This window comes from Ctenopharyngodon idella, chromosome 4 (genome assembly GCF_019924925.1).
Source record: "Ctenopharyngodon idella isolate HZGC_01 chromosome 4, HZGC01, whole genome shotgun sequence".
Lineage (NCBI taxonomy): Eukaryota > Metazoa > Chordata > Actinopteri > Cypriniformes > Xenocyprididae > Ctenopharyngodon > Ctenopharyngodon idella.
This window is the reverse complement of record NC_067223.1, coordinates 20,138,199-20,162,477: the sequence shown is the minus strand read 5'-3', so window position 1 is coordinate 20,162,477 and position 24,279 is coordinate 20,138,199. Positions and strand designations below refer to the sequence as shown.

The following is a 24,279-nucleotide window of genomic DNA, read 5'->3' as shown; positions in this document are numbered from 1 at the left end:
CAGGGTAGCAATAATACCTTTTATTTCTTAATTATGACAATTTTGATGTAAACAGCATACTAACATTAAGTGCACCCCAGGAAACATTATAAAATAATAAAAAAAAATGCAGTTCATGACCCCTTTAAAACCAAGCATGTATTTCTAATAGGCACAATGCCGTAAATACATGACATCCAATCAACATCCATGCCTTTTGCGGTCAAAACTGATTGCATCCATTTATACATAAGTAAACTACTAGCATGAAGAAAAAAATAGCCTACCACAGAAAAGCGCATAGAGATCATTTTAAGATTCAAACTCTTGATACAAAACATACCTTTTGTGAGCTTGTTTTTAATGTTGATAATATTATATGAGCATGAATGCAAATCCAAATATCCACACGATTGCAAAAGTGACATTGATTTTATACAACAGTTCAACAAACAAAAGGGTAATATTAAGCAGGATGCGATTTGTAGGGGGGGATGGGGGGGATAAAAAATATTACCCCCAGGTGATGCTACTCCACAAACCACCAACAGAGTATATAATATACCAAAAATAAAAATATTTTTTTATTTATTTTTTTACAACAAACGGGACACTTTTCAGGCGCGCATTCCAACTTCGCCTCAGCGCCAGGCACAAGTCAAACGAGCGCGGAAAAGATAGGTGAGGACGAGGGAGCTTCACTTGAACAACAGTGAACTGCGGTCAGACGAGATGTCAGGCTATGTCAGTAAAATGAACATGATTGTCCAATCAGCCGTTATACTGTGCTCGCGGCGTGCGCTCAAGAATTGCACACGCAAATGCAGCGGCGCGTGCTGCACATTACTTTATTATAGCTTAAATAAAGCGCAAATGAAACTACGGGCATGCACCGTCGTTCTTCTGTTGTACATTAAGTCATCACAACGTCACTTGCATGTATAGGCTATTTCTTGACATTGTTTCAAAGCAATTGTTATCCAATTTGTTGGCCTTAAAACGTCTTAAAATGCACGTCTACACCAAGGAAATCAAATTTTTTTTGGGGGGGGAGCATGCCCCTGTACCCCCCTAGACTAGTAAACTACATTTTGTGACCTTGGTAATTATGAAACCCTGCGTACGGCCCTGGTTCTATTTTATCTAACGAAATATGAGGTAAACGTGTATCTCTCCAGATGTGCGCACTTTGGGACTAAACGTTTGCGTATGCACTGTGATCAAAAATAAATAGGAGCAAACGCGATTGAATGTAGAGGTTTATGTCTCGTTATTCTATTAAAAAAAAATCAATAACTACTGATTGATTTTGCATGATTTTGCATTACTATTAGAAATTAAGAATTATTAGTGTCATTGTAAATAGTGGTGCAAATATCGAAGCTATCTAATCTGTCTAATACTTCAAAACTCAAGGTTAAATCAGAATATTTTTTGTAAAAATGTTTCTGTAACAGGCAGCTGCCAAAAATTAGCCCCACTGTGGTTTGTGATTTATTTTAAAAAGGAAAAAAAAAAAAAAAACCTTTTCAAAACATCCCCCCCTCTGGTTTTTTCACAAATCGCATCCTGATATTAAGTGATGTTCTTCACAGTATTGTCAGTATTTGCTCCATTTTGCAATGAAATAATAGTTCCAACGAAAGCCACAGCAGAACTACAACACACAGCGGTGTTTTGTGAATGAATCTGGGACTTTGAAAGAATCGATGGTGAAAGTCATAGATTCAATGATTTATTCGTTCATTCGACTTGCCGCCACCTACTGGCAGTTTTAGTATTTAAAATAATCACTTCACGTTTTTATCATCATTGCATATTTCTCTATTGAACATTTTTTTTAATTTATTTAAAACATTATTAATGTTGTAAAGGTATTTATAAAGATGCACTGGAAAGTCAATTTAGGGGGCAAATATTGTCCTTTAATGGAAAATGTGCAGTCTAAGTGGAAGAGAAGGGGTACGCAGAAGAATGGTAAATCCCTCAGGGGGTACTCCACTCTAAAAAGTTTGGGAACCACTGTTCTAAGCTCACGTGCTGTTGTTTCAAAGTGTGTTCAACATGTTTTTGCTGTTCTTGTTGCATTTACAATAACCACCATTTGAGTGAATAGCTAGTGTAATCGATCTAATCTAACAGTGAATTTAGCTGACAAAGTCAATATAGTGGAATAAAAACAATGCCTAGTCTTTTTCACTGCAACTTCAAAGGAAGCAAGACAACGTTGTCGAAACTAGCGTAATTTTCTTACACTGTTTGTCTGGCATAATGATCTCATCGTTAATACTTCTCACCTTTTATTCAGAGGGTATGACGGATTGTTTTCCGTATATATCAATTTTCTTTAAAGTATCCTTGAAAGGAGGGTTTGAATTCTGAAACAGTTGTGGCTTTTTCTGGACCTCTGCGATTACTCCGCAATGGCGTCTGCCATTTGAAATGCGTGAGCCCTTAAATTAGAATGAATTCTGATTGGCTGTCAGAGTTTTATCATTTAGCAGCTGGAAAAAAATCGTTCTGAAAGTGATCCTAACGTTATCTATATTGTTATCATTATAGCTGTGGTGTGGACAGTGCTATTCTTTTATATTTAGAACAATTTTTACAACTATATCTTTAGCGTTATCTTTATAGCTATCGGTGTTGGTGTGATCGGGCCTTTATTCCATAAAATTTAGTTTTTATGTGTGTACAACTGTTCAGAACTGTGCTAGTTAACCATGTAGTGAATAGCATCTGTGAGCTAGGCTCAAAAGAATCTAAAATCGTCACAACCGAAACTTCATCACATTTCGGTTGCGACTGTTTCGGTAGTGACATTGTTTTGGTAGTGACATATAAAGGGAACATATAATCATTAATATGGGGGAAATAAACAAAATTTTAGTACAGTTATGCAAATCATTAGAATTTTAGTAGTTAAAATTAGTTAAAATTCAAGTTAAAATTCTGTAATGTGATGTGGTGGCTACCAAAACATTACTGTCACTACCGAAAATGTGCAGTCACGAGTGAAACATGGGATGTTTTGTCAAAAATAAAGTATATTGAATTATCAACTAAGATGTTATTATAGTGTTTGGTTCAATGTATATTCAAACTAATGAATCCTTCACCTTTACAAGGTAGATGTAAACAAAATATTAATAAGTCAATGTAACCCTTCTTATTAAAATATTTATTATTGTGTTTCGGTAGTGACAAATTTGGGGAGAGGAAAAATATTCCAAAACTTTCTGAAAATACAATATGAGAATTAACTGTACAATTACTAGAAATGTGTACATTGGATATTATACAATTTGCATACAAAATTTGTGGAAATAGAAATTTTTTTCAAGACATTTCCAACTCTGACCTTGAACCAATTCTATAGAATGGCCCATATATTTTAATGTTGTTTGGCATGAGAATTCATCAAGACATTTCTTTTTACATTATTCTTCTTGTATGTCTAAAGAAATCAATTCATTTGTATATTTTTACTGTCTGTTTCTACAGCACTGCCTGTAATATGAGTCTCTATAAGAGAGAGGAGGAGGATGTTCACACACATAAAGCATCATCTCCAGAACCCAGCTGTGTGTCTATGAAGAGTGATGCATCCATGGGAATCCCCCCTAAACTCAGTGCTGAACCAGTGACCTCTGACCCTGAGTGAGTATAAACATGATTTTTCTAGCTGTAGTGAAACCTTTAATTACATTTTCAGCAAGTTGTGGAATATACAGTATGTGTTACACTGCTGTTCAAAACTGTTCATCTATATATATATATATATATATATATATATATATATATATATATATTTCTGTGATGGTAAACCTAAATTTTCAGCATCATTACTCCAGTCTTCAGTGTCACATGATCCATCAGACATCATTCTAATATGCTGATTTGTTGCTCAAAAAACATTTATGATTATCATAGATGAAAATGGGGGAAAATGTGATGCATTGTTTTTGTTTAGCATGATTCTTTTATGTACAGAAAGTTTGAAGATTTTTAAATGGAAATCTTTTATAATATTCTTAATGTCTTTTACTGCCATTTTTTTATCAGTGTAAAAAATAAAAATGATTAAATTAAAATGATTAATTTGTCAAACAAACAAACAAAAAAGAACTATTTGATCAGTATTGTACAACATCAGAAAAGGGTGTGTGCAAATGATTTGAATAATCTTTAGAACAGACTAGAGGCTGCTGGAATGGATTGATAAAGTCTGTAGTTTGTAAGTTTGTGTTTGTGTTTTATGTTCAGTTCATTGCTGGTGAGAAAGTTTTGAATGAACACATTTCTAAAGTCATTATTATACATTGATAAAATTAATTAGTGTGTACTTAAAATTATATTTATATTAATCTTGGCAGTGATTAATTATTCTTATAAAATTTTACTTGTTTTTGTCATTCAAACTAAAATAAACTTGAGGCTTTATAAAAATAAACCCAACCCACCCTGAGAATATATATATATATATACACACAGTATCTCACAGAAGTGAGTACACCCCTCACATTTTTGTAAATATTTTATTATATCTTTTCATGTGACAGCACTGAAGAAATGACACTTTGCTACAATGTAAAGTAGCGAGTGTACAGCTTGTATAACAGTGTTCAATAGGGTTTAGGTACCCTCAGCTTCTTTAGCAAGGCAGTGGTCATCTTGGAGGTGTGTTTGGGGTTGTTATCATGTTGGAATACTGCCCTGCGGCCCAGTCTCTGAAGGGAGAGGATCATGCTCTGTTGGCATTCATGGTTCCCTCAATGAACTGTAGCTCCCCAGTGCCGGCAGCACTCATGCAGCTCTAGACCATGACACTCCCACCACCATGCTTGACTGTAGGCAAGACACACTTGTCTTTGTACTGCTCACCTGGTTGCTGCCACACACACTTGACACCATCTGAACCAAATAAGTTTATCTTGGTCTCATAATGGTTCCAGTAATCCATGTCCTTAGTCTGCTTGTCTTCAGCAAACTGTTTGCGGGCTTTCTTGTGCATCATCTTTAGAAGAGGCTTCCTTCTGGGACAACACCCATGCAGACCAATTTGATGCAGTGTGCGGCGTATGGTCTGAGCACTGACAGGCTGACCCCCCACCCCTTCAACCTCTGCAGCAATGCTGGCAGCACTCATATGTCTATTTCCCAAACACAACCTCTAGATATGACACTGAGCACGTGCACTCAACTTCTTTGGTCGACCATGACGAGGCCTGTTCTGAGTGGAACCTGTCCTGTTAAACCGCTGTATGGTCTTGGCCACCGTGCTGCAGCTCAGTTTCAGGGTCTTGGCAATCTTCTTATAGCCTACGCCATCTTTATGTAGAGCAACAATTCTTTTTTTCAGATCCTCAGAGAGTTCTTTGCCATGAGGTGCCATGTTGAACTTCCAGTGACCAGTATGAGAGACTGAGAGCAATAACACCAAATTTAACACACCTGCTCCCCATTCACACCTGAGACCTTGTAATACTAATGAGTCACATGACACCGGGGAGAGAAAATGGCTAACTGGGCCCAATTTGGACATTTTTACTTAGGGCTGTACTCACTTTTGTCGCCAGCGGTTTAGACATTAATGGCTGTGTGTTGAGTTATTTTGAGGTGACAGCACATTTACACTGTTATACAAGCTGTACACTCACTACTTTACATTGTAGCAAAGAGTCATTTCTTCAGTGTTGTCACATGAAAAGATATAATGAAATATTAACAAAAATGTGAGGGGTGTACTCACTTCTGTGAGATACTATATATATATATATATATATATATATATACACATACACGTACATATTAGGCCTGTGCAATAAAACGGTATCGATATCGACAGTACGACGGTATATCGACGGTATCATCTTAATCGATAACGATAGAAAAAATGTTCGATATAAGTCTCAATATAGTTTCACTTAAATGCGTTAAAATGTAAACAAACATTAAGTTCGGTTGCATGAACAACTCTCAAGCTTGCTCCGTCCCTGGATCACAAACAAACGCGCTATGAGTGACACGCAAACAAGTTGCTGTGGAGGTCAGTTGCGCAATCACCACGTGAGATCAGAACACACAAACACATGAAAATGAGTGCTGTACCTGCCGGCGACGAGAAGATTGTGAATAAAAAAGCACATTTCAGTTCGTCAGTGTGGCAGTTTCATGGTTTCCTTACGTCTTACAGTTGATCTACTTCAAAGTTCATCTTGAGAGAACAGTTTGTCATGTAGGTTTAAACAGCTGCACAGTCTTTTCATCCACACAGTATCTTTATTTCTGTTACAAATATTAAGGTTATCACAAAAGTATTGAGATAAAAGTTTATAGTTCAGATATAAATACTAATGTCTATGTTATCGATCAAAATTGAGCAAATCAGCTTCTGAAAGAAGCTTGGCACTGAAAACGACGTATTTATCGATTACATTGTTTCACCACCAGGTGGCGACAAGTGAGTGTTAAAAAATGTATTTGACATTGAATCTTCATTCAAGATTATTTCAAATACACTGATTCATCCAGTAATGAAACAAAAGTATTTATGAGTGAGTCATTGAATCATACATCCAAACAGATTTTTAAAAAATAATTAATTCAAATAAATTAAACATTTTAAAATAGACTGCAGCAATTGATATTTTGTCAGAACCTCTAGTAAATGACATGTTATTTTGTTTAGTTGTCATTCAGAATCGTGATCTTAGTTTGACAAAACAAAAGTTTCTCAATTTATCCAGAATTGTGCAGCTCTAAGTTTCTTTAACGCTTATTTTTTTAATCTTCATATAAAATATAAGAAAGATTTGTTTACATTTTATTTTTTATTTAAAATTACTTGTTGTTTGTCTTAATTAAAAATGCATTGGTTAAATTCAAACTTTTTTTTCTACTGTTCTTTTTTTTGGAAAAAGAATATTACTTTTTTTTTTCAATAATTATCAATACCGAACATTATGAAACATTATATCGTGATAATTTTTTAGCTGTATCGCCCAGCCCTAATATATATTGTTCAGACTTGCTGTAAGATTTTGTGAGTAGTGATTATTTATAATCTTATATTTGTTGTCAAGTCAAATTGGTAAAGCACATCCAAGAGTAATTTTTTAGTGTTTTCTTTTTTTAAATGATTCCTCCCTTATTCTTTTTTTCTTTTCTTTTTTTTTTTTTTTTTTACAGCACAACCTATAACATGAGTCTCTATAAGAGAGAGGAGGAGGATGTTCACACACATAAAGCATCATCTCCAGAACCCAGCTGTGTGTCTATGAAGAGTGATGCATCCATGGGAATCCCCCCTAAACTCAGTGCTGAACCAGTGACCTCTGACCCTGAGTGAGTATAAATGTTTTACTTGAGTAAACCATATTCTGTGTTATGTCTATTATCCATATTATCTATCCATCTCAAATGTCTGCAGCACATCATTCAACTACAGTATGTAGGAAACCATATCAGTCATAGAACCAAAATTTGAGTAACATTTGAGAGGTCAGGAAATCATTGATTCACTATCAGCATTTATAATGGTCTGTTTGAATAATCAGTTCCGACTAGCTGGAAGGCATGCGTTTAAACTGTTTAATCAACAGATGGTTCTGGTCAGTTTATGAACCATTATGAATTAATGTTCTGCTATTTTTAAGCCAAAAAAAAAAAAAAAATGCACACATCCAGAAACTTTAGGCAGGTGCTCGATCAAACTAAGCATTCACTAGAAATAAACAAGAATATGTACACATCCAGAAACTTTAGGCAGGCCATAGTACAGAAATGGCTCTTCTTAAAGTATGTAATGATATATTGGTTTCTACAGATTCTGGAAACTCGGTGGTTTTAGTTAGGGGTGTTCGATTCCAGGTTTTATGGAGTCGACTCTGACTCCCGACTCCCACTGTACATCAAAACAGGGTCATAAATAAGCAAAATGACAGTCCTTACGTACTTAATTAATTCATTTTTCCCCAGCACGAAGCCTTAAATCCCCTCAAACAACACGCGTTTAGCGTGACTGTCCAAATCAGTCCAATTTAGCAATGACTTGATGAGTAGCTAACTGCTGATACCTAATTTTACAGAAAGAAAAGTCACGAAAAACATGAGGTCGAATATTATGTCAGAATTAAATTAACAAAGAAGATTCGGTAACACTTTAGAATAACTCACGCTATGAAGCATTAGTTAAGCATTAGTAAATAGTTAGTTCATCATTTATAAAGCATTAATAGACATTAGTAAGCAGTTTATAAATACAGCTATAAATGCTTTGTTCTTGATTTATAAGCATATCTATAATGTGTTTAATAATTGTATTGTCATACTTTATTAATGATCAATTTATAATTTCTAAATTAAGTATTACATTATTTACAAACCAGTTATTTAGGAGTTGTCAGTGGTTCATAAGATCATTTATATGTAAATGATTAATAAACAATTTAAATGTACATTTATGCATCTTATTATTTACATATAGTAATAGTTACTCAGTGTGTTAATAAATGCTTTATTAATACATATTCCTACTGTAATTCATGATTAGTTTGGGTAGTTATAAAACATTTAGTAGTTGTCAGTTAACTATTTTTGTGAGCTCATCTAAAGTGAGGACTATTCATGCCTCGTAAAGCTTTTATAAAGGAGATTTAAAGGATACAGAACATAGAAATATTTATTTCAAGGAAAAAAAATGAAACTTTACGATGGGTAACTTGATATAAAATTTAAAGTAAACCTCTGCAATTTCACAGAAAGTAAAAATCCCTGTACTCCTCCAAAAAACATAACTGTGCAGTAAAATGAAACTAAGCTTTTGCAATCTGATATAAAAATAAATTTCTGTAAAGTGTAGACATTGCTGAACAAAATTTTACCAGTGCCAACACTGGATTACAGGAGTGCCAAAATACAACAAATAATGTTTTTATAAAACAATAATGTAGTAAAATATTTCACAATGTCAAAAATACCTCAGTACTAACTTTAAAACATTAGAGAACAGCAGTGCAGAAGATCACTGAGCCTTTAAATCTCCTTTATAAAAGCTTTACGAGGCATAAATAGTCCTCACTTTAGATGACCTCACAACAATATTTAACTGAAAACTACTAAATGTTTTATAACTACCTGAATTAATCATGAATTACAGTAGGAATATGTGTTAATAAAGCATTTATTAACACACTGAGTAACTATTACTATATGTCTAAATAATAAGATGTATAAATGTATGTTTAAATAGTTTATTAATCATTTACTTACATTTTATAAATGATCTTATGAACCACTGACAACTCCTAAATAACTGGTTTGTAAATAATGTAATACTTAATTTAGAAATGATAAATTGACCATTAATAAAGTATGAAAATACAATTATTAAACACATTATAGATATGCTTATAAATCAAGAACAAAGCATTTATAGCTGTATTTATAAACTGCTTATTAATGTCTATTAATGCTTTATAAATGATGAATTGACTGTTTACTAATGCTTAACTAATGCTTCATAGTGTGCAGTTATTATATATGTATGTATAATTACAAACTAAAGTCAATTTGACTGTTATCTATTTCTAAAGTAAGCTACATGTAGGATAATGTATGTGACAAAGTTTCTGTAACAGCTCTCTGACGCGATTCGTCAGTGTCCGAATTACTCGCTTCATTTCGTTCACTCCTTGGTTCTAGTGCACTCAACTGCCATGCACTAAATAGGAGAATCAGTTAACAAGTGAGCGATTTTGGACACAGCAACAGAGTCGACACCGAGAGTCGATTCCCGTGCTGGAGTCAATCCCGAATCTGAAGCTATTCAGAGTCGACTCGCCATCACTAGTTTTAGTACTTTTGGACCTAACAGCATCTTTCGATGCAGTTAATCACTCCACTCTTATTTCTCGCTTAGAGCACTATGTGGGCCTACAGGGCAATGTTCTTAAATGGTTTACATCCTATTTGTCTAACAGATGCTATACAGTTAATATTGTAAAGTGTACCTCATCCATAGCAAAGCTTACCTGTGGTGTCCCACAAGGCTCCATTTTATTTTCCCTCTATATGTTCCTGCTGGGTAATATTTTCAGAAAACATGGAGTTTCATTCCATTGTTTTGCGGAAGCTTTCCAAATTTACTTATCATTAAAAAAAGGAGACACAAGCGATTTTGAGACATTGGCAGCCTGTTTGAAAGACCAAGTGAACTAGATGTCTCTAAATTTTCTGCATCTTTATGAATTGAAGACTGAGATTATTGTTTTCGGTCCAGCATCTACTTCAGCTACTTTAACCAACCTTAACCTCGAACCCAACATTAAAACATATGTTAAAAACTTTGGTTTTATTATTGATAGTGACCTTAAAATGGACAAGCAAGTCAATTCAATTGTCAGGTCCAGTTTTTTCCATCTTCGCCAAATCTCTAAAATTAAGCCATTTCAAGGACACACAAAAGGTCATTAATGCCTTTATTTTATCCCATTTGGACTACTGCAATTCGCTCTATTTTGGCCTTAGTCACTCCGTTCTTGCACAGCTACAATTAATACAGAATTCTGCTGCTAGGATGTTGACGTGTACACATAAGCAGGAGCATATTACACCTATACTTGCTTCCCTTCACTGGTTGCCTGTAAGATAGAATTGATTACAAGGTACTCATACTAGTCTACAAATCCATTCATAAGCTTGCTCCCTCATGTTTCTCTGACCTCATTTCAATTCATCAGCCCCCTAGATCGCTTAGTTCAGGGAATCAAATTCAACTAAAGGTGCCAAGAACCAGACTGAAACATAGGGGTGATAGAGCATTTTAGGCAGCCGGTCCCAATCTTTGGAATAGTTTACCACTACACATCATATTAGCACCTACTCTGTCTATTTTTAAGTCCAAACCTAAAAGCACCTTGGACAATGTAGATTGTAATTACATGGTGCTATAAATAAAATGACAAATGACAAGAATCTACCACTGCTGCTTTCTAAGATTAATTTATTAAAATAAACAACGTTTCGACCCAAAGGTCTTCGTCAGTCAACTAATTACCCAATCATTCAATACATGGGAAAACTATTATTATTATTATTATTATTATTTTATTTTCTTCCTCTATTGGATGATTAGGTTATTAGTTGACTAATTAGATCAGGTCTGATGGATCATGCTGTTATAAATCGTTCATAAAATTATAAATTCTGTGCGTTTGTTGCTTGCCTGACGAAGACCTTTGGTTCAAAACGTTGTTTATTTTAATGAATTGAAATTGCTATTACGCGTCTTCTGAAGTGGAACAGTATCTCCAGATCTAAAAACAAGCGAAGAAGCAGAAACATGTGATAGAAGCATTGGTTACACACATGAAAGCTAACGCAATCATCAAACATTCAACAGAATATAAATCAAAACTGCTCAATGTTACCAAATGAAACGTTGCTCCCACAAAGAGGTATAGGACTTTGCCAGAGGTGGAAGTAACGAATTACAACTACTCACGTAAAGTTACTGTAATTAAGTCGTTTTTTCAGGTACTTGTACTTTGAGTATATTTGAGTATATTTTTAAGTCTGCAATTGTATTGTTACTTAAGTACAAATTAAGCTAAATAATCTACTTTGTTACCTTTAAAATCACAATTCGTTACTGAGTATGCCTGCAATTTGAATTAATATTCAAAGCTTTGACCGGCAATTTGGTAGCCAGTAAAGACATTCTATCGTAAACTGACCAATAACAGCCCTGATATGTGGACCGGAAAAAGCCGCTGCAGCAGGTTTTGAAGAGCTGATCATAACAGTGAAGGAGCTCAGAGTAATTTATGGTCTGAAAGTTTGGAAAAACAAACTACATGGTAGTATTGTCAAAAATACCTTTATGTTAATCAGTGTTGGTTGTAACGCGTTACTAAGTACTGTTCATTTTTAGGTAATTTAATTACAGTTACTTATAATGTACTTGCCTTACATACTGTAAATTAGTTCAACAGTTCTGTTTAAATCAATATTGAATTTAAAATTTAAATTTGTCGTCTAAAGGTAAAAGTGAACGCTGCCTCTTTAAAATCGTTAGCTGTGGTGAGTTGAGCGCACCAGTTGGCTGTGTAGTCGCTGTCTGAAGATGTCGGCAGAAGCGAGTGGCTGTTTTGCAGAATGGAAATATTTAAGTTACTTCACTTTTTTGACACAGGTAGGCAAGAACATTACGGTAAAATGTAAGCTATGTCCTAGAGAGAAAAAACTGCACTCGCTCTCTGAGAGACGGTCTTCAGTCAGTGCGCTCTCAACCAAAGCGCACACATAGCTGCCTCTCGCAAGTGTCAGATTTTCACAGTTTATTACACATAAACGTTTAAATACATACACAGTTATGTCAGAATGCCCGTCTTGGCGTATATTCGCGTTGGTTATGTGAATGTGAACAGCATGTAACAGCATATTGTCTCCGTCCATTAGGTCCTAGTGACAGCTGTCTTTAAAGCATGCTACTGTCTACTATTGGCTGTCTGTATTATAAATGATAATCAAACAACAAAAGAAAAGCTTTAATAAGGATTAATCTATATTTAATTTATACAGTTATGACTATGCAGAGTTATTTTATATTTGATTATTCAATTTCTATGGTATTTTTACTTACTACTATTTGACCTACCTGGAAAAAAATATATAGCATTGTTTTATTTGTATCTTTAAATATTTTTACCGTGGTACTGAGTATTGGTTTACTACCGACTACTAGATTTTTGGTATAGTGACATCCCTATTTATTACTAAAAAAAAATGTAAGCATTATAAAGTAAATAAAAGTAATTATAGTATATGTTTTAATAAAGTTAAAATGTTTTAAAAAGCTATAAAAGGCTAAACTATTCCATGTTTGACTAAATTATTAAAAGAATTTCCTTTCTATTGTCTATCCGGTCAAGGTTTATAGGGATTTTAAGAAGTAATTTGAAAGTTACTTATTGAGTAATTAAATTACTTTTCAGACAGAGTAATTAGAAAAGTATCTTAAATACAACATTGATGATGTAATTAGTCATTAATTACTTTTTTGAAGTAACTTACCCAACACTGATGTTAATACATAATTGATACTGAAATATCTGACACGCTTCCAATATTCATTTTCCGCAGTAACTATACAATGAAACCAGCTGCGTTTTCTCCTCTCTGACAGTGAGTTTGACACACACCCACCTCACTCACTCGTTTGAGCCTGAATGTCGGTGCTGGATTGAAATTGAAATGTTTGAAACATTGAAATGTTTCAAAATGGGGCATTTGTATGATTTGTACATATAAATAACCTAAATCTTTTTAACTGCATCACTACATTGTAGACATTACAGGTCAAACCCCTCTGATGTTCAATTTATCTAAATAAACAACATATTACATGGCTGACACACTGCATATAAAAATTAAAGGGCACCTATTATGCTAAATTCACTTTTGCATGGTTTTTGGCTATAAATGTGTGTTGGCAGTGTGTGTACACAACCACCCTATAATGATAAAAATCCAAACACTCCTTTTTTTTTATCCCCATAAATCATAAGTAGTGTCTCAGAACAAGCCGTTTCCTGATCCCTGGCAGTGTGACGTCACATTAGCCACAGGCCCCGCCCACGAATGTTGACAGACACTGCCGTTTTAACATACAACCGCCCTGAGCGAGTTCACAGTGAGTTGGACAGTCCGCCATTACTGCACTGACGAGAATGTCTCCCAAGTGTTTTAGGTGTTCTGTAGCTGGATGGATTAATCCACATAGCTGTCTCCATTTACTTCTGAAATCTGAGCCACTGAAGACGAGGTGGATTAATATTGTTTTCAAAGAAAATGCTCCCACAACTCGGCCGCTCCACAAACAAGTTCACGGAAAGGAAACCGAGATGACAAAAAGCGCATCCTGTTTTCTTTATTTTGCAAAAGCATAATGTTCTGTTTTTAGTGTTGAGTGTACACAAATAAAAGTAAACTTCGCAGTATCGAATGTCTTACTCCAGTGGTTCTCAACCGGGGGGGCGCGAGTAGATCTGCAAAAATTTTTTATCACTAAATTACTGTCATAAAAAGTTATAGTTTTGTATATACATAACTCCTGAATAAAATTAAAATGTGTTTGGACTGATTTAAAAAAAGTTTTGAACAAATTTGATTGGTTTGTCGATAGTGAGCGCAAATAAGCGGTTTTATTAAGCGAGTCATTGAGTCGTTCATTCACGATTCGTTCAAACGGCCGATTCATCAAGAATGAGACAGATGTTTGTGAATGGGTCATTGAATCTTTGACTCAAACGAATCAATCAAAACACGATTGAGTGTTGCTGTGAGATGCGCTATGTTGTGATCTTTGTTTGGATTCATCGGATCTATTTTCGCTGCTAAAATAGACCAAAATAGTCATTATTTCGTCTAAAATGTAAGTGACTTAATATTATTAACTTGTTTGTTGAACTGTCATATCAGTGTCACATTTTCAGTCGCGAGGTGATGGTAAATTAAGTGATGGTCAATTGTCAGCTCTCTTGGTCGCCAGGTCTTGTGATGTATGTTGCTGAACTGTATTCAAATGTTATAAATATAAAAACACCACATTTTGAAATTTAACTGCAGTATGTCAGTTTAGTTTATTTGTGTGTGCTGCGCTCATAGACTTTAGAAAACGGCGCTCATTTGTTTGATTTCTCCTCGAGAAGCTGCGCAAGCCTCAAAAGTTTAAGGTCCTTGCACCCTGACTGAGTCCGAAACTGTCGTATTCGTTTTTTCATATTCGTCTTTTGGTGGCTCTCAATTGTCAAAAACACCCCTCAAAATATTTGCTACGGATGCGAAAAATGCAGAAAATCGAACCATCCGAATTAATTTTTATGACGGACGGAAGTTTTGCACCATAATTAATGATCAATGATGTGCACTTCGTCTAAGCAGATAGGTTAGCAACATAATAGCATAATGACAGACACTGAAGGAATCTCTCTGTGATCGTTCAATGAGTACTGTACACAGTACTGTACAACTTCTGCTGAACTCAGGAGTCAGGTGTGCTGCTGGTGTCGTGCACAGACAGACAGCCTAAAGATAACCCATTTCATGGTCTTTCCAATATTATGAAAAATGCCATTGTTTTTAAAGGATAGATTTTGAAGGAAACAGTAAGATATGCACATGTTATTTTTAAAATGTTTTGTCAGTGACTCGCTGAGTCATACAATAATTTACAATGCAAAAACAAGGCCACCTATGTGTTTCAATTAAAAATATATAAACATCCTAAAATATAGGCTATGTTTAAAACAATTAAAAATACAATTTGTCCAATGGAAAAGAATGAGAACAACTCTTCACTGAAAAGTATTTTATATGATTTATTTTTTTACTAAAACAAGTCAAGGAGAGTGAATGACTTTTTGCAATGTAATGTGACGGCATTTATTTTCATATTTTCCTAATGTCTTGTACAGTTAAACACGGTGTCACGTGGATAGGAATATGCATGGAAATGATATGCAGATCACGTAATGCATAGTAAAACTAGGCGTTGTAAGCTCATATATGGTGATTTTGAGGCGGAGATTCATGTACGCACAATCTTCTGCTGACTGGGTTTTATAAAACGAATTTTGCGCAGGTTCTGGTGTACGCATGGTTTTATAAATCTGAAAACTTTTGTGTGTATGGAAAATCTGGCTTTTATGCGCATGCACACTTTTAGGATGAAATCTACAGAAAGTTTTATACATGAGGGCCCTGATCCTCTTGTGTTTTATGGCAATATCGATGAAAACTGCCATGTGTTTGAGCAGGAATTCAACATATTCATTGCTGCTGCACACTCTGAGAAAGAGCCTCACACGAAAGCATTCATACCGCTTAATCTGGCCGGCTCGGAAGCCATTGAGTGCGAACGAACATTTGTCTATGCACCCACTGTGTATACGGGTGAGTGGGAAAACCAAATAATAATTATTCCGGCTGAATTACGCAAGAACCAGGAATGTCTAACACACAAGTTTTGTGAACTTTGCAGTCCACAAACAAACATAATGATGGAAAGACATATCTAGTCCACAAACAAACATACCTTTTCAGTATTTCTGCTGATTTTTTTCTTACAGTGCAAGACACATCACGCCACCTTGCAAGACTGAACAATGAATGTAGTGGTACCTACAAAACTAAAAGTGTCATGCAAATTCTGAAAAACAGACATGATGTGAATTAGATGTGGAATCAAAGTATATGGGTAATTTGTTATCCTTTTCATTTCTAGAGCTGTAATATGTCTAGTATTGTAGAGGCTTTTACATGGCTGTCACTGGATGGTAAGAAATCATCAGTAATCACGTTAGCTGGTGTATTTTGTGTTTTCCCCTGAGCATTCTATCTCTATAGCTTTTAGAAAACATAGTAAATGAGAAAAATGTTGAACAGCAAAATTACCTTAACCAGTATATCAGTACTTGAAAAGAAACAGAAGCTACATACCAAGCCTACGACCTACGAAACAAGGCACATATTTGCAGGTTTGGAGATTTACAAGAAGAATTGATAGATTTGATTGATTGACTCGTGTGTGGGATACTTAATGATGGAATGAGAAAACTCCTGTTTCTTGACAATGAGCAAACGTTGACAAAACTCATTGAAATATGCCAAATACATGAACTGACTGACCAGCACACTAAAACACTAGCTGGACTAAAGCACAACTTGACAAATGTGGACAGTGTTCAAAAAAGGTAAAAAGAAAACCATTTTGTACTCCTAAACACAGGTCAGACAAATTTGCCTTTTGTGAAAGCAACCATGAGGCAAAACAGGAGAAATGTCCTGCATATGGCCAGCAATGTCACAGGTGCAACAAATGCAACCACTTCTAAAAATGCTGTAAATCAATGAAAATTCATCGCGCACAATATCTAAAAAAGACTAAATCAAATTGATGTTGCCAAAGCTTCAAATAGCAGCGAAGACTCATTCTTTATAGATGGAGTTGCCGTAATTCATCAAAAGGTGTCTAAATCGACTCAAAACAGTCAAAGAAAACCGTAATATCTTGCACAGTGCAAACCAATGGAAAATCTCTCGAACTAAAGATCAACACAGGAGCCTCATGCAACATCATGTCTCTGCAGACATTTGCATAGGTAAAGCAAATGAAAAAAATGTGCAAAAAAATTTACATCCATTGCTCGGGCTGTCTGACTGTCTTCAGATGGGCCTCATTTCTCTCAATAATTCAGTCCACCAGGTCAGTGTAAAAGAAAACTCAAGTTTTGTCCATCAGATTAACACAGAATATGTAGATCTTTTCCGAGATGAAATAGGAAAGCTTCCCGTAATGTACTGCATGAAACTGGACAAAGAAGCTCAACCTCTCGTCCGTCCAGGATGCAAAATTCCTGCAGCAATGCAACACAATGCAAAAGCAGAGTTGGAAGGAATGGTCGCTATGGGCGTTTTCACTCCTGTATCTGAGCCTACTGATTGGGTGCCATCTATGGTGGCCACTCACAAGAAAAACACAGATGAAATAAGACTGTGCATTGACCCTAGGGACCTGAACAAGTTCCTAAAACGTCCGCCTCACCCCATGGGCACGGTGGAAGAAGTGGCAGCGCAGATGCCAAGCTCCACAGTATTCTCGGTGCTTGACGCAAAAAGCTCCTTTTGGCAGATTTCACTGGATCACAGGTCTTCCCTACTGACTACGTTCAGTACGCCATTTGAAAGATTCAGATTTCTTAGGATGCCCTTTGGCATTAATTCGGCCAGCAAGGTCTTTCAGTGCGCTAAGGAAGAGATCTTTGCTGGCTATCCGTGCGCTGTCATAATCAATGACATTATCGTGGGTGGTAACAGCGAGCAGGAGCACAATGCAAACCTAAGGAAAGTGTTGGACTGTGCTCAGGAAGTAACCTTAAGACTTAACCATCAAAAGTGCAAATTCCGCCTAAGTGAGGTGAGCTATGTCGGTCATATTTTCACAAGCAAGGGACTGCAACCTGACCCAGCAAAAACAAAAGCAATCACAGAAATGCTGCCACCAGACAATGTTACTGCGCTGCAGCACTTCCTGGGTATGATCAATTACTTAGGAAAATTCATACTGAACCTTAGTGAGCTGTCTGCCCCTCTGCGCGAGCTGACCTGTAAAAACACAGAGTGGTGCTGGTTTAAACAGCATCAGGACGCTTTTGAAGTTCTGAAGCACAGGATTTCTAGTCCATCTACCTTGAAATACTATGACGTCCTGAAACCTGTCACACCTGTGATGCCTCCCAGTTCGGAATCGGAGCTGCGTCTTCAAGAAGGTGCTCCTGTCGCGTACGCTTCACATACTCTGACGCAAACAGAAGTGCGTTACGCGCAGATCGAAAAAGAACTTCTGGCTGTGGTATTTACGTGCACTAGAGATGCACAGATCAGCTCCAACGTCACCCGAATCCGCCGCCAAAAACAAATCATCCTCCCGCACATATAATTTTCTCTGATTTAGATATCCGCACCCGATCTTCAAATTACAATTATTCTTGTGTGTTAAGCGTGATGATATGGTAAATGGATGATCACCTTTAACAGCGGACTCTGCGATGCCAAAGCTGATGCGCACATCTATAATGATAACATAATACACTGAGGAATGCAGCTTTTAAAAAAACATTTATTTAAAATAAAAGTTCTTTGACAAAATAACATTTTCTTAATGGCATAAACACAAGCTTTACTCCCTTGAAACTTTAACTGGAATCTCACTGTTTCTGTCACTGCGACTTCCCGAACAGGCGAACAAGCACACACACAGGTTTGATTTTGTGAATTGTGGGGACATTCCATAGGCGAAATGGTTTTATACTGTACAAACTGTATTTTCTATCCCCCTACAGCTAAACCTACCCATCACAGGAAACTGTGCACATTTTTACTTTCTCAAAAAAACTCATTCTGTATGATTTATAAGCCTTTTGAAAAATGGGGACATGGGGTAATGTCCTCATAAGCTACCTATGTCATAATACAAATTTGTGTCCTGATATGTCACAAAAATGCGCGCACACACACATACATACATGCCTATATTACTAACGGGACTATCACTCTACACTGGCCAAGAGGGGACCATTGTTTCTGGTCATTTTGAAGAAACAAAAATGACATACAACATTTTCTTTCTAAGGTCTCATTTTTTTTTTTTTTTTTAAAAACATGCGACCTGCAACTCTAAATTTCTGCTCTCTAAAATCAATAGATATTTCCTTCCGTTTTGGAGATGTTTAGAGTGAGATTTGATTTTTTGCACCAATTTAAAAAGATTTCAAGGACTGGACTGTGTTCCTCCTGCCCATCATATAAGAGACTCACTAGCCGTGTTTCCACTGTTGAATCAAAAGCGGGTGTGCTAGTGTGTGCTAGGGCCAGTTGCGTTTCCATTGTCACTTCCAGGGTTTCATTGGGACTTTTTTTGGCCCGCCGAATACCTTGGTCAGGTATTGGCTCAGGAATTACCTGAGTCAGGAGATGGCAGCTTACTATTTATTATTCTTTAAAGTATAAAATACAGTAATCACTCCTTTGAGTCAAAGGTGTAGTCAGCTCTGGGCTTCCCATCTTCAGCTTGGGGTTTCTTGTCCTCAGCTCTGGGCTTCTAGGCGTCGGGGGTACTGAAGTATCAGTATCCAAAGATCTTTCCCAAAGTTTCCCAGATCCTTCTCAAGGCCTCGCAGGTGCGAGCTGTCTGGCTTTTGTGTCCTTGAACTCCAGTAAACTCATCCAAGATGGCTGATGTCCTTATAAGGTTCTAGGAGTAGAACTACAGTTCTCTGTGTCCTTGAGCACACATAGAACCGCACACACTTCTGTGTGCATCAGTCCAGTTCTGCTCCTCTTTCTCATGGACAGGCACACACACACACACACATATCTAACAATAACTGTACATCTCTGGCCATACAATATAATACATTTCTTAGAAACAAACAAAAATAAATAAATAACAATAATATTTTAAGCAATGCCTAATATTTAATACACTGGCCAAATGTGTAGCAACAGACATCCAAAATCTAAACAAGGAGGCAGGATAATTGCATTTTCTTGATATAATACAACAATACATAAACAAATTCACATTGAAACACTACGCAGTGAGTATATCACCATTATTCAAAGAGGTCTTGATGCTACCAAACACAGGGCACGGGGCATTGTATTCTGGCCTTCTCTAACCAAAGACATTGAAAAGGAGGTACTATCATGCTCTGTCTGTAACACTGTAACACCAGCGGAGAGATTAATGTCGAGGCAGATTCACACGTCTCTGCCAATCAGCAAGTCCATTGTGATGCCAGCCTCAAAGAATAACGTTGCTGTCAAGAATCAAATCTCAAAAAAGAGACATTGTCAAAAGACATACTACGACAAGTCCAGCAGGGCTCTCCGACCACTCTTACAAGGAGAGATAGTGAGACTTGCAACGTCCAAAGGCCATGACCGAATCAGACTCGTCAAACAGCTCTGTGATAAACCAAGATCATATCTTGTGGAGTTTGAAGGAAAAGAATACAGACTAAACGGAAAACATATCCTTCCTGTCGTGGAGCCACCACCACAACACAGGGCTCTCAAGTCTCACGAATTCACCGTGAGACACACGCATTTCAACCATTTCACACGCTCACACGCCACACATTGTATTTCTCACGCTGATAACTTGTCCCTCTATATACAATTAATGGAGGAGGCTATTATACATTGCGCGTTGAACTATTATAAGCACCAAGTTCCCGTACGAACGGAACGGACCAATTATCTGCGCAACATGACCGAAGCCCAGTTTATTTAATTGTGCACGCGCAAATGGCTGTATACTCTGCGCGCATTCACCAGTGCGCTCCAAAAGTGTGATAAGATTTGTGCGATTTGTGTTTCTCGCGACACTGAGAAAACATCATCCTGCACCAACATAAAATAGAAAGACCTCCTTTACTAGAATTTACCTATTGTATTTATTGTGGTAAATTGACTAACTTGTAGAATTTATAATAGATTATCCGTTAAGGGAATAGATTTTTCACCAAAGATTTATATTACAACTGTGGCATACTGTGCTATACTATGTGTACTTGGGTAAATTTGGTTTTATATTTCGCACATTCGGACTTCCGCATAGGCTACAATAACTTTGTACACTACATTGGACATTCAGTGGACGTTCGCAAGTAAGTATGCCATTAAAATAATACTTGCCCATTTTGATCGATTGTGAAAAATGTTGTAGGGTTACAATCGTTGGTTGTAAATATCATGTCACTGTTTAGAATTTGCAAACATTAACTTTATTGCACATTATTAGAACGTTCATAAATGCGGAAGTCCGAATGTGCGAATATAAAACCATCTTTACCCAAGTACTATGTGTATAGGCTGCTTTTACCTGTAATCATATCCTTATTGTAACAAATTCTATAAATATATTACAAGACAATTACAAGAAATATAGTTTTTCAAAAGGCCAAGTACAAGTTAGAATTAAGACAAGAGCACAATTGATTTTCCCCATGTGTAAAATGTGTTCTGCTAATAATTACAGATATTAGGAAAAACCTAGCAGATGACAGGAAATTAACATTTTCAATATAAGAACCGTTTAAGTAATGTTCTTTAAGTAAAATTCTGTCAAAATGCTTAAGATTTTAGATGCTTAAATATAAATATGTTAAACAACTTTGTATGTGGATGTAACCACAAAAATAAACAAATAAGCGCGCAAATAAATCTCATGAGGGAGCATGCCCTGTGACCCCGCTAAACCCCCCAACGTTCAAACCAAAACTACACCCAACCCCTTTTTTTTTTTTTTTTTTTTTAGCATTTTGATTTTACATTTCCTAGACGAAATCACTTGCCTGTGATCAAAAATACTGAGAGCTGATGTTGGGGAATATAGCCAAATTCATGCTAAATTATTATTGATGCAGTCAAAAACTCTCCCAACTGCTTTAGCTTAGTTTGGCTATCTGAAACTAAGGAAAGTACTAGAGATGTATTTCATTATTTTATTTCAAATTCTACTATATTAATACTCTTTTCAGCAATGTTAAGACTACATCTCTTAAAGCAGAGCTCTCTGGCTATCATTTCAGTAATATTTACTGGCAATGCATACATTAATCATTGCATTTGTCTGTTTCAAAGATGTCAGAGAAAAAGCAAAAGAGTATTATTTCATTCTGGGCACCAAAGGGTCAGCCCCCTAAAAAGGTTGCTAGATCAGAGGAGGAGACAGTGGAAGAGGTGGAGGCAGAGACGGTGGAGAAGATAGTAAGAGTGACAGTTGGGGAGAAAGTAGAAGAGACCATAGAGGAGACAGTGGACAAGACAGGGAAGAAGAAGAAAGCATTAAGTGGAGCAGCCACCAGGTGTACTTTAAAAAGTGAGTGGCCATTCATTACCATAGGCACCAGCAGCTCCTACAGCTGGTGCTCTGTTTGCAGACAGGAGAACTCAGGTGTGAACAGGCATATAAAACATAAAGGTCATCAGGCCAAAGAACAGGCACTTCAGTCAACAAGCAGCATAATTTCTATTTGTGCTGATCAATTATGAACAACACTAGGTAAAATTAAACTGCTAGCAAAAACTTGAGAGAATTTGGTGGGGCAGAGGGGCCGCTGCTGCAAATATTTGAGTGGCTCCTCCCCTAACAGATGTAATCTCACTCCAAACTTTTAATAAAACTTGAGAGCTCTGACAACAGTTAGAACACAACATTATTTTGCTCCCCTTTGTCCAGACCCCCTTTGCTGAATCAAAGCACAAATACCCTGCTCCAAATGAGGTCAAAGAACAGTGCACCCCACAAGGAGCAGAGAAGAAACCACTGAATGAATATTCAACGAGAATTCTTTCTACAACTTTGAGTTAACTTACAATGTAAGAAACTTTTCACTAAGGAATAATTGTCAAAGTTAAAGGAGGAGGATGTAGAACATAGTAGTGTTCTGTAGCTTTAAATCTAAGCAGACTAAGATCCTAAAGCTTGCTTCTACGCATGCGTGAGTTGGTGTTTCGGTGTTGAAGTTTGTATATTGCGTGTTGAACTCTTGCATGTCTATCAGTAAATATACAGTTGTTAAAAGTGATCTTTGCCTTGCCACTCGTCATTTAACACCACCGAAACGGCTGGCTCTTAACCACACAATCACTTATGATAGGTCAGAAGTGCGCGCGTGTGGTGGCAGAAGAGTGGTGTATTAGCCTTGTTAAAAAAGAATTTACGTATTAAGCTAGCATGTCCGTTATGGACGCGCTGCTTTTGGAGGAAGGTTCGGATGTGTCACTCATCGACAAGTCCGTTAAAAACAAATGGAGATGGGCTTGGCTTGAAGAAATGGGGGAGGATGGCCGTTCACTCTAATCCTGGTGTAAAAAAAATGAAACTGCCAGGTGCGTGTATGTGTGTAGTATTGTTTCCCAAACTGGGTGTCGTCTGGCGAGAGCAGGGGTGCCGTGTAAAAACTCCTTCAAACATTTTTAAATTGTTTAAATGTGTAAAAAAATCATTTATTATGTACCATCATTCTATGATGTCTCTAATAACAACAAATAACACGCACACAAATGTATAATAAATACGCGAATCGTAAGAAAGGTTGGTCTGAATTTCAGCGGGGTTTGCGCATGATTTCATTCCCGTGCTTCATTTCCAGTGCGTACACATAAAGCCGCCTCTTTTTCTTGCCTCGTGTTCACATAAACACATCGGTTATATTCTATAAATAGTGCTGTCAATGTTAACACATGCGATTGATTTTCTGTTTAACATGTTAAAAATACTGAACGCATTTAATGCAGCATCTGTTTTTTCTGTCATCTTTTGGCTAGCGTTACATTATATGATCACGCACTTCTTCATGCAAATGCTTTTAAACCATTCAAGCGCGACAAGACAAACGAGAACGCGCTCTCTGTGAATGTTCTGACAGACACACGACGCACAGAAAGACGCGTGCCAGAATCGAGTTCTCTTTCGCGCTTGCATAATAACACGCAGAATTATGCCAAAATGTCTGTTTTGTCTAGTATTCTCATAAGACCAGTTAAATAAGTATTAAACGAACGTAAAAAGTTGTGAGAAAATGGGACGCGTGCCACATATGCATCATGTGCAGCAGCGGCAGATCTTAAAGTGACAGCAGCCACTAATGCTGTCTGTCATTAATGTTAATCAAAAAGCAAAGGTAACAGAGAAAAGTACTCACTGCCCTTGACTATAGAACTTTT

At 36.5% G+C, this 24,279-nt stretch overlaps 2 protein-coding genes across 4 annotated transcripts in view; one reads left to right on the top strand and one right to left on the bottom strand.

The window, feature by feature from the left end:
• Positions 1–24,279, bottom strand: part of LOC127511450 (oocyte zinc finger protein XlCOF6-like) — an 832,024-nt gene that overhangs the window by 700,789 nt on the left and 106,956 nt on the right. The window lies entirely within an intron of this gene.
• The window catches only part of LOC127510577 (NACHT, LRR and PYD domains-containing protein 3), a 59,616-nt gene that overhangs the window by 8,577 nt on the left and 26,760 nt on the right, over positions 1–24,279 (top strand). For 2 of the 3 annotated variants that reach the window (XM_051890220.1, XM_051890221.1), the window contains 2 exons: positions 3,484–3,639; positions 7,171–7,326. In XM_051890220.1, the coding sequence (XP_051746180.1) occupies positions 3,497–3,639; positions 7,171–7,326 (299 nt within the window). In that variant the 5' untranslated portion in view covers positions 3,484–3,496. The remainder of the gene's footprint in view (positions 1–3,483; positions 3,640–7,170; positions 7,327–24,279) is intronic. The other variant, XM_051890222.1, reaches the window with a different exon arrangement.